This window comes from Malus sylvestris, assembly GCF_916048215.2.
Source record: "Malus sylvestris chromosome 4 unlocalized genomic scaffold, drMalSylv7.2 SUPER_4_unloc_3, whole genome shotgun sequence".
Taxonomy (NCBI): Eukaryota; Viridiplantae; Streptophyta; class Magnoliopsida; order Rosales; family Rosaceae; genus Malus; species Malus sylvestris.
Window position 1 is genome coordinate 1 of NW_025920895.1, and position 13,556 is coordinate 13,556.

Consider the following 13,556-nt stretch of genomic DNA (forward strand, 5'->3'; position numbering starts at 1 on the left):
CCCCCCTTTATGAAAACATGCTATATCCAGAAATATGTCCTTCTCATTTTCTTCCAATCTATTATAACTTATTCTCAACACTTTCTGGATATCTTGTCTAGGAAATCGTTTCAATTTCTTGAATTCATCTTCCCAGTCTTCTTTGCTCTTGCAATTGAAGAACAAGGACCCCAGAACTGTAAGAGCTAAAGGAACGCTTCTGGCATAATCCACGGTCTTTTTTGCCAACTCCTCATAATCTGTTCTACGAGTAGTGTTATTCTTCAAAGCATGCGAACAGAAGAGCTGAAGAGCATCATCTGGTTTTAATACCTTAACCTCACAGATATTATCCTCTTTAACAGTTTGTCTAAGTGTGTCCCTATCTCTACTTGTGATAATGATTCTACTTCCAGTGCCATACCGCTGAAGATCACCAGCTAAAAGTTGCATTTGCATTGGACTACTCACATCATCAAGAACAATGAGGACCTTTGTGCGGCTAAGCCTATTTCGAACAGCAGTTGATCTTATGGATAGACCTTCTTCCTTGAATATCTCGCTTAGAAGTTCCTTTTGCAAGCAATCTAGTCCATCTGGTTGTTCTGTTTTCTCCCTGACATTTTTAAGAAAACAAGAAGCTTCGAATTTAGAAGAGAGTCTATGAAATATAGTTTCAGCAAGGGTGGTCTTGCCAATACCACCCATGCCCCAAATACCTACAGTGATGCAAGCGTCCTCTGAGTCAATGCCCAGTCGCTGTTCAATTTGCTGAATGCGGCTTTCAATTCCAACCAGGCCCTCTAAATCACATGATGATTCACAATCCAAGTTTGTCCAAATATGATCGACAACATTCTTAATTAGATCTGCCTCCGTCCTGACATATATATATATATATATATATATATATATATATATATATATATATATATATGTATGATTATGTAGAAAAAAGCAATAGTTAGTCTTAAATGCCAGTCGAAAAAGTTGTCACGTAAATAAAGAAATATACTAAAAGTTTTAACACTATATATTTGTGCAAGAAAAGAAATCTTGTGTATTCTCTCCTCAAAATAAAATTAAAGCAATATTAAAATAGAAATACATTTGTTTTTAGGTAAACAACAATATAACTAAGTAAGCTTGCATATTGTAGCATTCAACCCACTATCTTTTTGAAGAAAATTAACTTGTCCCACTAATAAAATCATTAACCCTAAAAGGAAATCAGATACGTTTAAATGAGCTACAACTAATTACATGCATGGCCAAAGAACATGGCCACCCCTAATCAAACCTAAAAAAATGGCAATTTCGTAATTACCCTAGTCTAAAGTTGGGAGGGGTGGCGTTGTAGCTAAGCTATAGGGCAATTTCAATTGGGGATTTTGATTTATTTATAGAATTTCTATCCTTTTAAAAGAAAAAATCCTATTCGCGGGGGATGATTGGTGCGTTTGGGCCTAACGTGGGCTTTGTTCTGGGTGGTTAACGAGGAACGCCTGATTCAATGTGCAAATGACTGTAATGCCCATCCAGATTTTAGATCTAACGACCTGAGGTAGGCAATTATCATTTTAGACTAGGGAGAGGTGCGGGTTGCGGTCGGTGAGATGGAGGGACAGGTGTTTAGGTTTGGTGAGGAAAGTGTTACAGAGAGAGGATCTGGATTGTCTGTTCTCTCTCATCCTATTCCATTTCTATGTCCTCTTATTTGAACGGTCACGGTTAAGCTACTTCAATATTTTATATTAATTTTTTAATAAAAATAATAAGACAAAAAACAATGAGAATATAAAATATTGACATGACTTAATCGTGACCGTTCATATAAGAGGACATAGAAAGGGGATGGGATGGGGAGCGCCGGACAATCCAAGCCCAGAGAGAAGGAGAGAGGTAGGCGTGAATAGGGGCAAGTATGACCTGTTCCTACGAGATTTGCGATTCAGCAAGTGGAAGGGTTAGAGAGAGAGAAAGAGAGGGAGCTATAGGGATTGTAGAGAGAGAAATAGAGAGGGATGAGTGGGTTGTCTTCTCCTTTTCATTAGTTTAGCTGCTTTCCCAATATTAATTTTGAATGGGAACTTATTGGTTCCAACAGTATTCATTTGTATAAGATCGAATGTTTTGGGTGTTCAATTAAACGATCCTAACACTATGTTTAAATGAAGAAATTTAAGATTACCAAGGAATTTCAAAATGACGGAAATTGAAATGACAATATTTTATTTTCTAGAATTTGTAAATTTTCTTGTTTGGTTAACCTAAAAGAATAATGGAATTGAATACGGAATTTGTTATTTTTAAACTCTCAATCATAGAAATTGGGAAATGACACCTATTTACATGGAATTTGAACTTGAGAATTGGAGGTCCCAAATTCCAAGTTTTTTTTCCACACGAACATTCTAAATTTCTACGTTTATGAATCCAAACAAGGGAATTGGTGCATGTCAATTTATAAATTCTAACTTTTACCAAAATTCAAAGTTTATTTCCCTCATCCAAACATAGTGTAAGTTTCACCAAACATGCTGCTTTATTGTATATGTGAAATCCCGTTCCCATAATTTCATTATTAATTATGTATTTCATTATTTAATTCCGTATTTTGTATTTATATTATTTTTATTTTATCCTAATTCCGTCAATTTTAGAATTTGAATTGTATTGTTACAAGGTATGAATTTTTGTAATTAATCTTTCAACATTTGTAGATCTTTTGAGGTCACAATTAGTGTTTTCAAATCGACTCAATTCCATGAACGCGTGGGCGAAAGCCGTTTGCGAATTGGAGTGATAACGAAGAAGTTATGGACGTTAGAAGTTCGATTAAGAAAATAAATAAAAAATGGTTAATATATAACTAGAAGCTCCCATTAATTTGGGGGAGGGGCTAAGAGAGAGAAAGAGTGATAGTGAGGTGATTAATCAGAGAAGAGAGGAGAGAACCCATCGTGACGCATTCCTCCTTCGTGACCCGGCTTCTGATTTGAACCCTTTGCAATTTTCAACTTGATTTCTGTCGATTTTTTCGGCTTTTCTCGACCTTGCACCACCACCAAACATCACCACATCACTTTCCTTCCAATATTCACACAAACTCGATGAGATTTGGCCTAGGTTTCGTGAAGAACTCCACTAACGGGGTTCAGGAGTATACAATGGCGATCAGTTGTTTTTTAAGCTTGTTCCTTCGACCACCGCCACCAATAGACTGTCTTTGAACCTAGAAACAAGGCCCAAGCACTGGTTGGGGTGTCAGGATTTGAAGAACACTCATTTTAGGGTTTTGATGGTTTAGGGTGATTTCATGCCACTTTTCGGCTGAATTGGACCTCGGCCCAGGCGACGATAGTATGTGGCATCTTGATATTCATGCTAGGGTGCGCTAACGCAGACTCTAGGCACTGATTGTACATGTGGCACACCTGAGTATATTACAAGGAATTGGTGGGGGTAGAAGTGCAAAGATCAGAGACTTGGAGCGATTAGGTTACCCTTTTATCCTTCCTTGTATTATTTCTTTTGTGATTTATATTTTGAGCTTCTATGGGCATGTCTTGGCCCTAGTAAGGGTTGTGTATTTTGAGAGTACAGATTGGTATATATTTTGTGAAGGATAACCCACTATCATGTTTATTTTGAGGTATTAGTTCTAGTATTTTATTTCGTATCTTGTACATATGTTAAGACGTCCCCTACGTACATGTGTCACGTGTCGATCCTGGACGTATGTCGGGATCGGGGTGTGACAACTTTTGGTGGTATCAAACCTTAGGTTTATGTTCCCATACCTTAACCTTAAAGTGAGGAAGCCTTGGGTACTGGACCTTAATTAGGTCGTGTGGATTCATTTCTCAAATTTCTTGTATATGCTTATGTTGAATTCTTCTATGCACCAGATATACTATGACGACCCCACATGGTGTTGTTTGGACGCTTAGGGAGGATGTCCTCGACGATGGCACTTTTACTATTGATTACGAGGCTAGCCACGATTATGATGGACCCGATGGTGCATTTCAGGCCATTGAGGATTTGACACAGCTGACGCAGGCTCACTTATGTGCAACGTATAGTAGGGAGAAGTCTCTATATGGAGAGTTTCGTACTCATAAGCCGCATTCATTCGATGGTAGTACTGATCCGTGGACGGCTGAGTCCTGGACCAATTAGATCGCCAGAGTTTTCACCGTTCTGCAATGCTCACCTAAGGAGCAGGTAGACCTTGCGGCGTAAATGTTAACAGGCAAGCTTACGAGTGGTGGCAGATCACTCGTCCTTTATTTGTAGCCTGAGGACCCTTAACTTGTGAGCGGTTTCAGACTGCATTATTTGAGCAGTATTTTCCAGAGTCATTTCGGGATGAGCTGGAGGTAAATTTTGCAACTATTGAGCAAGGCACCAACACAGTTGTTGATTATATGGCCCGTTTTACTCAACTTTACTGTTTCTTTCAACACCTCTCTGGGGAAAAGAAAACGAAGAAACTTATTAGGGGATTCAAGTCTAGTATAAGGATCTGTTTAGGGATTACTTTCATTCACTCAGGCGATCGATCGTGCACACACATCAAAGTTTAATGAGGAATGGAGGCACGAGCGAGTGGAAAGCAGAGGAAGAGGGCCCGATCAGAGGGCCAGTCATTTAATGTGTTTTCGGGTGGATCCCAAAAATGCCAAAGATTCTCGTTTGGTGGTTCTCATGGATCGTCACATGGAGGACATCAAGGTACTTCTCATGGAGATTTCCAGGATACTTCTAAAGGAAGCTCTCAGCATTCTGCTGAGGCGAGTCCTTAGAGCCGTTTTCGAGAAAGTACTCATACTACGTACATGCGTAAACCCCGAACTTCTTCTGAAAGGCGTTTAAAGAGTTATTTTAGAGGATCCCGAGACCAGCCACAGAAGATACTTCCATGGATTTTCACTCACTACAAACGTTGACACTATGGCGCATGTAGAGATGGTTATAAGACTTGTCCTAGTGCGGCGAGACTGGTCACTATTTCGAGATTGCCCATATACTACTGCTAGCGGAGCTGGTAGACTCACTGTTAGTGTTGGGCGCTCAGTAGCATCTTCGACATAGAGTAGGCCTTCTGGAGTACCTTCGGGCTCAATCCATCAGAGGATTGGGCAGCAAATGACTAGACAGCAGAGCGGCAGACAGCTTGAAGGAGGTTCTCAGCGAGTTGGGGCCTAGAGCAGTAGAGTTAGGACGTCTCAAGTGGGTTCTCAGTGAGTTGGCAAGGTTTGTGCAGTATCCACTTTGGAGGCCGAGGCTGAGCCTGACATAGTCACATGTATTATTCATCTTGATTCGCTCCCTGCTAGGCCATTATTTGATCCTGGAGCCGAGAATTCTTTTATATCAAGTACTTTTGTTAAGTTTTTGGGTAAACCTATTGAGACAATGGATGTGACATTTTTTATTTCCTCTCATTTTTCGAGGCCTTATATTGTTGACCAAGTAGTTTGATCTTGTAAGGCTCAAGTGGATCAGGGTGAGATGACGGCAGATTTGATGATTATTCCAATGTGAGATCTAGATGTCATTATAGGCATGGATTACCTATCCATGTGAAATCCCATCCTCGGAATTTCACCATTTATTACGTATTTCGTATTTTAAATTCGTATTTCGCGATTACGTTATCTTTATTAGTTAATTTTAATTCCGCTAATTATAAGTTTAGTAATTGATTAGTTGTCGAGTTGGAAGTTTCATAGTCAATCTTTATCTTTCGTTGATATTTCAAAGTTACAACTAGTGTTTTTAAATAGATCTCGAACCCACGAACGCATAGGTGAAAGCTGTTTGCGAGTCCGAATTATAACGGTATAGTTACGGATGTTTGAAGTTGTGAAACTTTAGGTTGTGGAAATTATTTAATTTCCACTGGAGGATTAAAGGCCCAAATATATAATTGGGTTAAGGGGAACACGTGATTGGGGGGGGGGGGGGATGAAAAAGGACGAATAGGGGGTGGACATTTTTTTTCCCCATTTCTGGAACCCCGTGTACTCCATTGGCCATTTGGCAAAACCGGCCAACTTCATGCAAATTTCTACCATTTCTCAACTGATTTTCTTATCTCCTTCACCTGCAACCTGCTCAACTACATTCCTCCTTCCACCTCCACCAAAAATCAAGGGATTTTAAGGTCTAATTCGGGTAGAACTCCACCGGAGAACCCGAGGGTTTTCGACAGCGATTCGTCGTTCCGGTGAGTATCACCATTCACCATCACCCTTAATCAACTTCCCTTGGACCTAGGAACAAGACCCAACTGGTGGGTGGGGCGTTGGAACACCAAGGAAGCCGAATTGAAGAACACCTACTTTAGGGTTTCGACGGGTGCGAGCCAATTTGAGGGCCTTCCCGGCCAAATTGGACTCGGCCACAAGTATAAAGTTTACTCTACTTGTTGAGATCTTCATTCTTGTAAAATTTGAGAATTCTTGGAAAAAGTTGAATTTCCCGATGTGTGACATTCGATTTAAGAAAATGTTGTTGGTTGAGTATATTATCGATAAGGTCCACTACTTGATTATTCTAACAATTGACGATCTTACCATTGAATTAACACCAAATTTTAGTATGCTATGATAAATATTGTTTAAGGACCTTAGGAACTTACAAGTGCAAATCTAGTGATTGGATCTTATAGAATAAGTGACGTAAGATCATGGATCCTACCTTGGAATGACGGTTGGATTCCTCATTAAATGTTGTTGTGGGAGACATATGAGAGTTTTTAAGTATATGAATTATCGAAGGAAATCTAAATGTGGACTTCTACCTTGTTTAGGCGGTGATAGAACGTGATGCATTGACTCTCGTGCTAGAGTGCATTAGCACGGACTCCAGGTGAGTGACTTTAACATATGTGATATTGGTGGTTACCTTGGTTTCGTAATTTTTATCCTGTGTGGATATGACTTGGTTTATATATATATATATATATATATATATATATATATATATATATATATATATATATGTGTGTGTGTGTGTGTGTGTGTGTGTGTTTGTTTGTTTTCTATTGAATTGTTATTTTTAATGCTTAGCCATTAATTCAAGTTATGAAATGAGATTTGACGTATGTATATGGAAATATGGTTTGATTTGTTTGATTGGCATGATGTGATGAAATGTGAAGGCTAGTGGTGGGCCGTGGGCCATTAACCCATTGTGATGGAGATTTGTTGCTTCGATATTGTTTCATTTTCCGCTTAGTTGATTCATTCTAAATTTAGTATTTATGCCTTATTTCCCTTGGTTGAGCTTTTGTAAATTAAGTAACTTATGCTTGTCTCATTTCTTTGAGCCGTCATACATTATGGTTGTTGGTCTTCCACTATTCCATTGAGTGATGGTCCGGAATCGTATCCATTAGGATTCCGTTGAGATATGGTCCGGAATCCCTCCGACTACTCTGTGATTCCATTGAGTGATGTTCCGAAATCGTATTCACTCGGATTGAGTGATGGTTCGGGATCGTATCCACCTTGGGTTTCATTGAATTTGGATTGAGATAGCTTCAAAGGTGTAGGCTTCGGCCGAACTATGTGGCTTTAACCTTACTTTTCATTGTGTTGTATGAGAATATGGTTGTGAGATGTTGTGATTGTTTCAGATGAATCGTTGAATGTCTGGGTAACTCATTTGGAGTTTTCAAAGGTTTGGTATTGATTTCTCATGCATGATTTATATTCAAGGTTTATAAATTGTGATTGATGGTTGGTTTTTATTATTGTGTCACATACTTTGTATTATTGTCACTCACACGAACTTCACAGCTTATCCGGGTTGATGTTTGCCCGATGCACCATTCCGATGGTGTATGCACTGATCATACAGGTGACAGGTTTGAGTAGACTCTGAGAAGTCCTGGGGGTAGCATTGCGGTTATCAGAGACGTGGAGAGATAGGTTACCCTTGATTCTCTCTTGTACTTTATCTTATGGGACTTTCTTTTGAGCACTTCAAACTTGTTCTTAGTAAAGCAAAGATTATGCTTCTTTTTTGGATGTGGATATTTGTAAAAATCTTATGGAGAACTTAGCCACCTTCATATTATTTTGGTGTATCAGTTAAAGTATTCTATTATGTAACTTATATCTTATTCAACGAATGTTATTTTCCTTGTCACGTGTTGATTCTCGAAGTATGTTGGGATCGGGGCGTGACAATCCATATATCGCGCGAATTTCGATTGTTTTTAGAAAGTGGTAACCTTTCGACTACTTGACAGACCTGAGTTTCAGTTTGCTGGAGTTCATAAACTTGTTCCACCACCAGTAATGGTATCGGTTGCCAAGGCTAGACGACTCACGAGGCACGGATGTCAGGGTTATTTGGCTCATGTCATAACTGTTGAGCAAGGAAATAGTGAGATTAATGCCATTCCAGTAGTTAGAGAATTCCCTAACGTATTTCCTACAGAGTTACATGGCTTGCCCCAGTAAGGAAGATTGAGTTCACTATTGACCTTATGCCAGAGACAACACCTATTTCTAAGGCTTCGTATCGTATGGCGCCTTTGGAACTCAGAGAGCTCAAAGCGCAGTTACAAAAGTGATTGGATAAAGGTTTAATTCGACCCAGTGTTTCACCTTGGGGTGCTCCCATTCTCTTTGTGAAGAAAAAAGACAGATCATCTGTTTGCGCATTGATTATCGTGAGCTTAATAAGGATACAAAGTGACAGTGCGAAATAAGTACCCTCAACCGAGGATTGATGACTTGTTTGACCAACTTCAAGGTGCTCAGTATTTTAGAAAGCTAGATTTGCGGAATGGTTATCATCAATTGAGGATCGAGATGAGGACATGTCGAAGACAGCTTTTCGGACTCGCTATGGTGCGTTAGCGCAAACTCCAGGCACTGATTGTACAAGTGTCAAGCCTGAGTAGATTTACAAGGAGCCGGTGGGGGTAGCAGTGCAAAGATTAGAGATTTGGAGTGATTAGGTTGCCCTTTTATCTTTCTTTGTAGTATTTCTTTTGGAACTTATATTTTGAGCGCCTATGGTCATGTCTTGGCCCTAATGAGGATTTGTATATATTTTGTGGGGGAGAGTCCACTATCATGTTTATTTTGAGGTATTAGTGCTAGTATTTAATTTTGTATCTTGTACGTATGTTAAAATGTCCGCTACGTCTCTGTGTCACGTGTCGATTCTGGACGTATGTTGGGATCTATATATATATATATATATATATGTTCATATTCTTTAGGAAGTACATACTCCAGAGTTGTAATTAGTTTCAGGTCAAGGATTGTGATGGGTGGATCGAAATTGGAATTATTATATGTTGTTTGGTTGCTTGCTTCAAATATGATAATAGTGACACAAAAACTGAAAACCCAGTCATTGGTTTACTTTTTCCTCCTTTTCGTTTACAATTTGAGTTGGAAGGGTAATTACTACTCATTTTCTACATTTTTTAAGATCTTATAAATCTTTTTCAACATTGTATTTTTCTCCCACTTTACAATTCAGCAAAATAAAAGTTTATATATCCATTTACAATAAGATGAAAATAATCACATTAGTTAACTTTTATTCATACTTGGATGCAGATAATTGTGATAGAAAAGTTTATTGTGGTTAGCTTAATAGAAATGTGATATGAACCATTCCAAAAGTCCACTTTCTTTTTATATGTACGCTTTAACATATGTTAGTTTTAATTATTCATGAGCAAAAGAAATTTTATTTTTCTCTTCCCGGTACACTTAAATTCGTACATCAACATATATTTGTTTTTAACGTATATTATATATTAAATGCACTTGAGTATTCAATTGTTTTAAGAGTCTCTTCAATAATTACACTTTTGTTCCGCCATCTTCACTAAAATGTCTTTGATTTACATTAACAACTTCTATTTTATAATTTGTAGCATAGAAGCATACATATGAGGGCAAAGAAAAAGTCTATGTGTTGATCACGGAAGTTCGAAAAAGCTAATTAGTATATGTGTAAATAGAATTGTAAATATGATTGTACACATATGTGCAGATAGAGTTGTTGTAAATATGCGTAAATAGGGTTCTTGTAAATAAGTTCGAAAAGCAGATTGAAGTGCATGCTAATCTGTTTCTTATGCAAATACATTATTAATTGGGTAAAGTACAAAAAACTACCTTAACTATTGGTGTTACGACACTTTCATACCTCATCTTTTAAAATTGACAATGTCATACTGCATTTTACGAATTTGTGACAATGTCATACCTCCGTCAGTTTTTCTGTTAATTTCTCTGTTAAATGCTGATGTGGCCCGACACGTGTCCCAGTCACTAATCCAATTGGATTAAAAATATATATTTTTAATAATAAAAAATAATAAAATAAAAAATATATTTTTAATAATAAAAAATAATAAAATATATATATTAAATCTCTTTCACTCTCTCCTCTCTCTCCCCCCTTTCTCGCCACTCTCTCTTCCCTGCAACCCAAAACCCTTCCCACCCGTCCTCCACCACCCTCTCTCTCCTCTCTCTCTCTCTCCCTCCTTTCTCGCCACTCCCTCACTCTGCCAACCCAGTTCGTCCCCCCCAACCCAACGCGCACTCATCTCTCCTCCCCCATCTTCAGCTTCTTCCCCTTTTCCCTCTACCTGCAACCCATAACCAAAAAAAAAATAAAAAAATATTCGAACCCAGTTTCGGCCCGAGAAGAAGAAGAACCCTCTCTGTGAAGAAAAAAAAATTGAAAACGAAAAAAAGCGCACTCATCTCTCCTCCCCCATCTTCAGCTTCTTCCCCTTTTCCCTCTACCTGCAACCCATAACCAAAAAAAAATAAAAAAATATTCGAACCCAGTTTCGGCCCGAGAAGAAGAAGAACCCTCTCTGTGAAGAAAAAAAAAATTGAAAACGAAAAAAAAAAGTGAAGAAGAAGAAGAAGAAAAATATTCGAACCCAGTTTCGGTCCGAGAAGAAGAAGAACCCTCTCTGTGAAGAAAAAAAAATTGAAAACGAAAAAAAAAAGTGAAGAAGAAGAAGAAGAAGAAGAAGAAGAAGAACGAAAAAGAAAAAAAAAAGTGACTGGATGTTTCGGCCCAGAAGAAAAAGAAGAAGATGAAGAAGAAGAAGGAGAAGAGAGAAGAACAAAAAATATTGAAAACGAAAAAAAAAAGCGAAGACGAAGAAGAAGAAGAACGAAAACGAAAGAAAAAAAAGTGACTGGATGTTTCGGCACAGGAGAAGAAGAAGAAGATGAAGAAGAAAAAGGAGGAGAGAGAAGAACAAAAAAAATTGAAAACGAAAAAAAAAACAGTGAAGAAGAACGAAAAAAAAAAGTGATTGGATGTTTCGACCCAGGAGAAGAAGAAGAAGAAGAATGAGAGAGAAGAACAAAAAAAAAATTGAAAATGAAAAAAAAAAGTGACAAATCGCCCAGGAGAAGAAGATAAAGAAGAAGAAGGAGGAGAGAGAAGAACAAAAAAAATTGAAATTGGTACGGGAGAAGGAAAGGTTGCCGCACCCCTAGGAAAATTTTTTGTTTTGTTTTTTTATTTTTAATTTTTTAATCTTTAATTATTAAAAATATATTTATTTATTTTTTAATCCAGCTGGGTTAGTGAGTGGGACACTTATCGGATCACGTCAGCATTGAACAGAGAAATTAACAGAAAAACTGACAGAGAAATTAACAGAAAAACTGACGGATGTATGACATTGTCACAAATTCGTAAGATGCGGTATGATATTGTCAATTTTAAAATATGAGGTATGAAAGTGTCGTGACACTAATAGTTGAGATAGTTTTTTGTACTTTACCCTTATTAATTTTATATAAGTTAAAAGAATAAGTTACTTACCCATGTTTGTTTGAATAATCAAACCCAGACAGATCGGCTGCAGTCTTCAAGGCACGCCGCCACTTGTGCACCTTATCAATACTGTCCTTGAAACGTTTTTCAAGTTGAGCAAATGCAGCCGCGTAACTCCCGTGTTGTTTTCGTACATCAGATGGATTGATGTCGTAGAATACGGGTACAACCATCTGGCCATATCTTTTCTTGCATTCAAGTATATGCACGAGTTCATCCAAACACCATGTGGAAGAAGCATAGTTTTGTGAGAAAATGATCACCGAATGCGTGGATTTCTCGATTGCCTCTCGAAGAGCAGGTCGGATTTCTTCTCCTTTCTGAAGTCTGTAATCTATGTAGGTTTCAATTTTCTTCTGACGTAAGGCAGCATGAAGATGGCTGGTAATACCACGGCGGGTGTCCTTACCTCTGAAACTGACAAACACATCATACTTTTCCCGACGAGGGGGGATATTAGCTTCAATACCATCATCATCATCATCTCCAGCAGCAGCAGATGACGGAGAAGAAAATGTTAACCATCTGAGCATCATCACCATCACCATCATCTCCATCCACTCCATCTGTTGTTTCTCTCAAGGAACTAACAATAGACTTGTAACTTGTGAGTATAAAAGAAGAGAAAGAAGCGAGAGCTTGAAAATATATGAAAGAAAGAGAAGGGGATATTTAGATGAATGAGATTTATTAAGTTATTGAAAATTCTATGGTGCTCAGGCTTTCCTAGAAAATCATCAAAGAGAAGAAATAAGGTGTTTTTGAACTTTAATCCTTCAAGAAGACTAAAATTTAATAAAAATCTGGTGCTGGATTAAATATTGATTTTAGTCCTTAATATGTACTTAATTCAAATTCATATTATATTTTTGTTTTTATATTTAATAGATAACTTATTTAATGTTATTACTTTAAATTTTAAATTTATTATTATACACATTTTAATTCATTAATTTTATTTAACTTTCTCTAATTAGAGTACCTAAACGTCTGTATCATAATATATTTTACTAAATTAGTGTACCGAAATGTCCGTACCTAAATATATTGTAGTGAACTAGTTACACATAAGAAAATATGTAAAAACATAAGTGTACCAAAAATTTCGTACCTAACTATATGATACTAAACTAGCGTACCGAAATGTCGGTATCTAAATATATTATACTAAACCAGTGTACCGAAATATCCGTATACCTAAACATATTATACTAACCCAGTGTATCGAAATGTTCGTACTTAAATATATTGTAATTGTCACATCCCGGCCCGGGGCGGACCACTTCCCGGGGCCGCTCCACCACTTCCCGGGACGGGCTGTGACAGTAATGAATTAGTGGCAGATAAGCAAATATGCAAAAACATAAGTGTACCAAAATTTCTCAACGAAAATATTTTCTTATATAAGATGCTTAACATAATGAGAATTAAAATTTATAATATTTTCATAAAAGGGTAAATTACATAGTAGCCCCTCAGGTTTGAGCTCTATTGCAATCTTATACAACATCTTTAAAACATTTCACTTTCATACCTCAAGTACTATTTTATTTCAATTTCATACAACCGTTAGATTTTCCATCCATGGATCTGTTAAATGCTGACGTGACTGCCACATATATGACACGTGGCTGCCACATGTCTGCCACGTGGCAAATAAAAAAAAAATTTTAATTTAAAAAAAAACATATATGTTACTTTTTTTTTTCTCTTTC

At 37.4% G+C, this 13,556-nt stretch overlaps 1 protein-coding gene across 1 annotated transcript; it reads right to left on the reverse strand.

Moving 5' to 3' along the window:
* Positions 1–3: 3 nt before the first annotated feature.
* LOC126612963 (disease resistance protein RPV1-like) lies at positions 4–12,608 on the reverse strand (the record flags this gene model as incomplete). Its single annotated transcript, XM_050281154.1, has 2 exons — positions 11,830–12,608; positions 4–859 (listed from the first exon to the last, which is right to left on the reverse strand). Coding segments are annotated over exons 1-2 (1,434 nt in total), but the record flags the coding sequence as incomplete, so codon positions are not given.
* Positions 12,609–13,556: the final 948 nt, after the last annotated feature.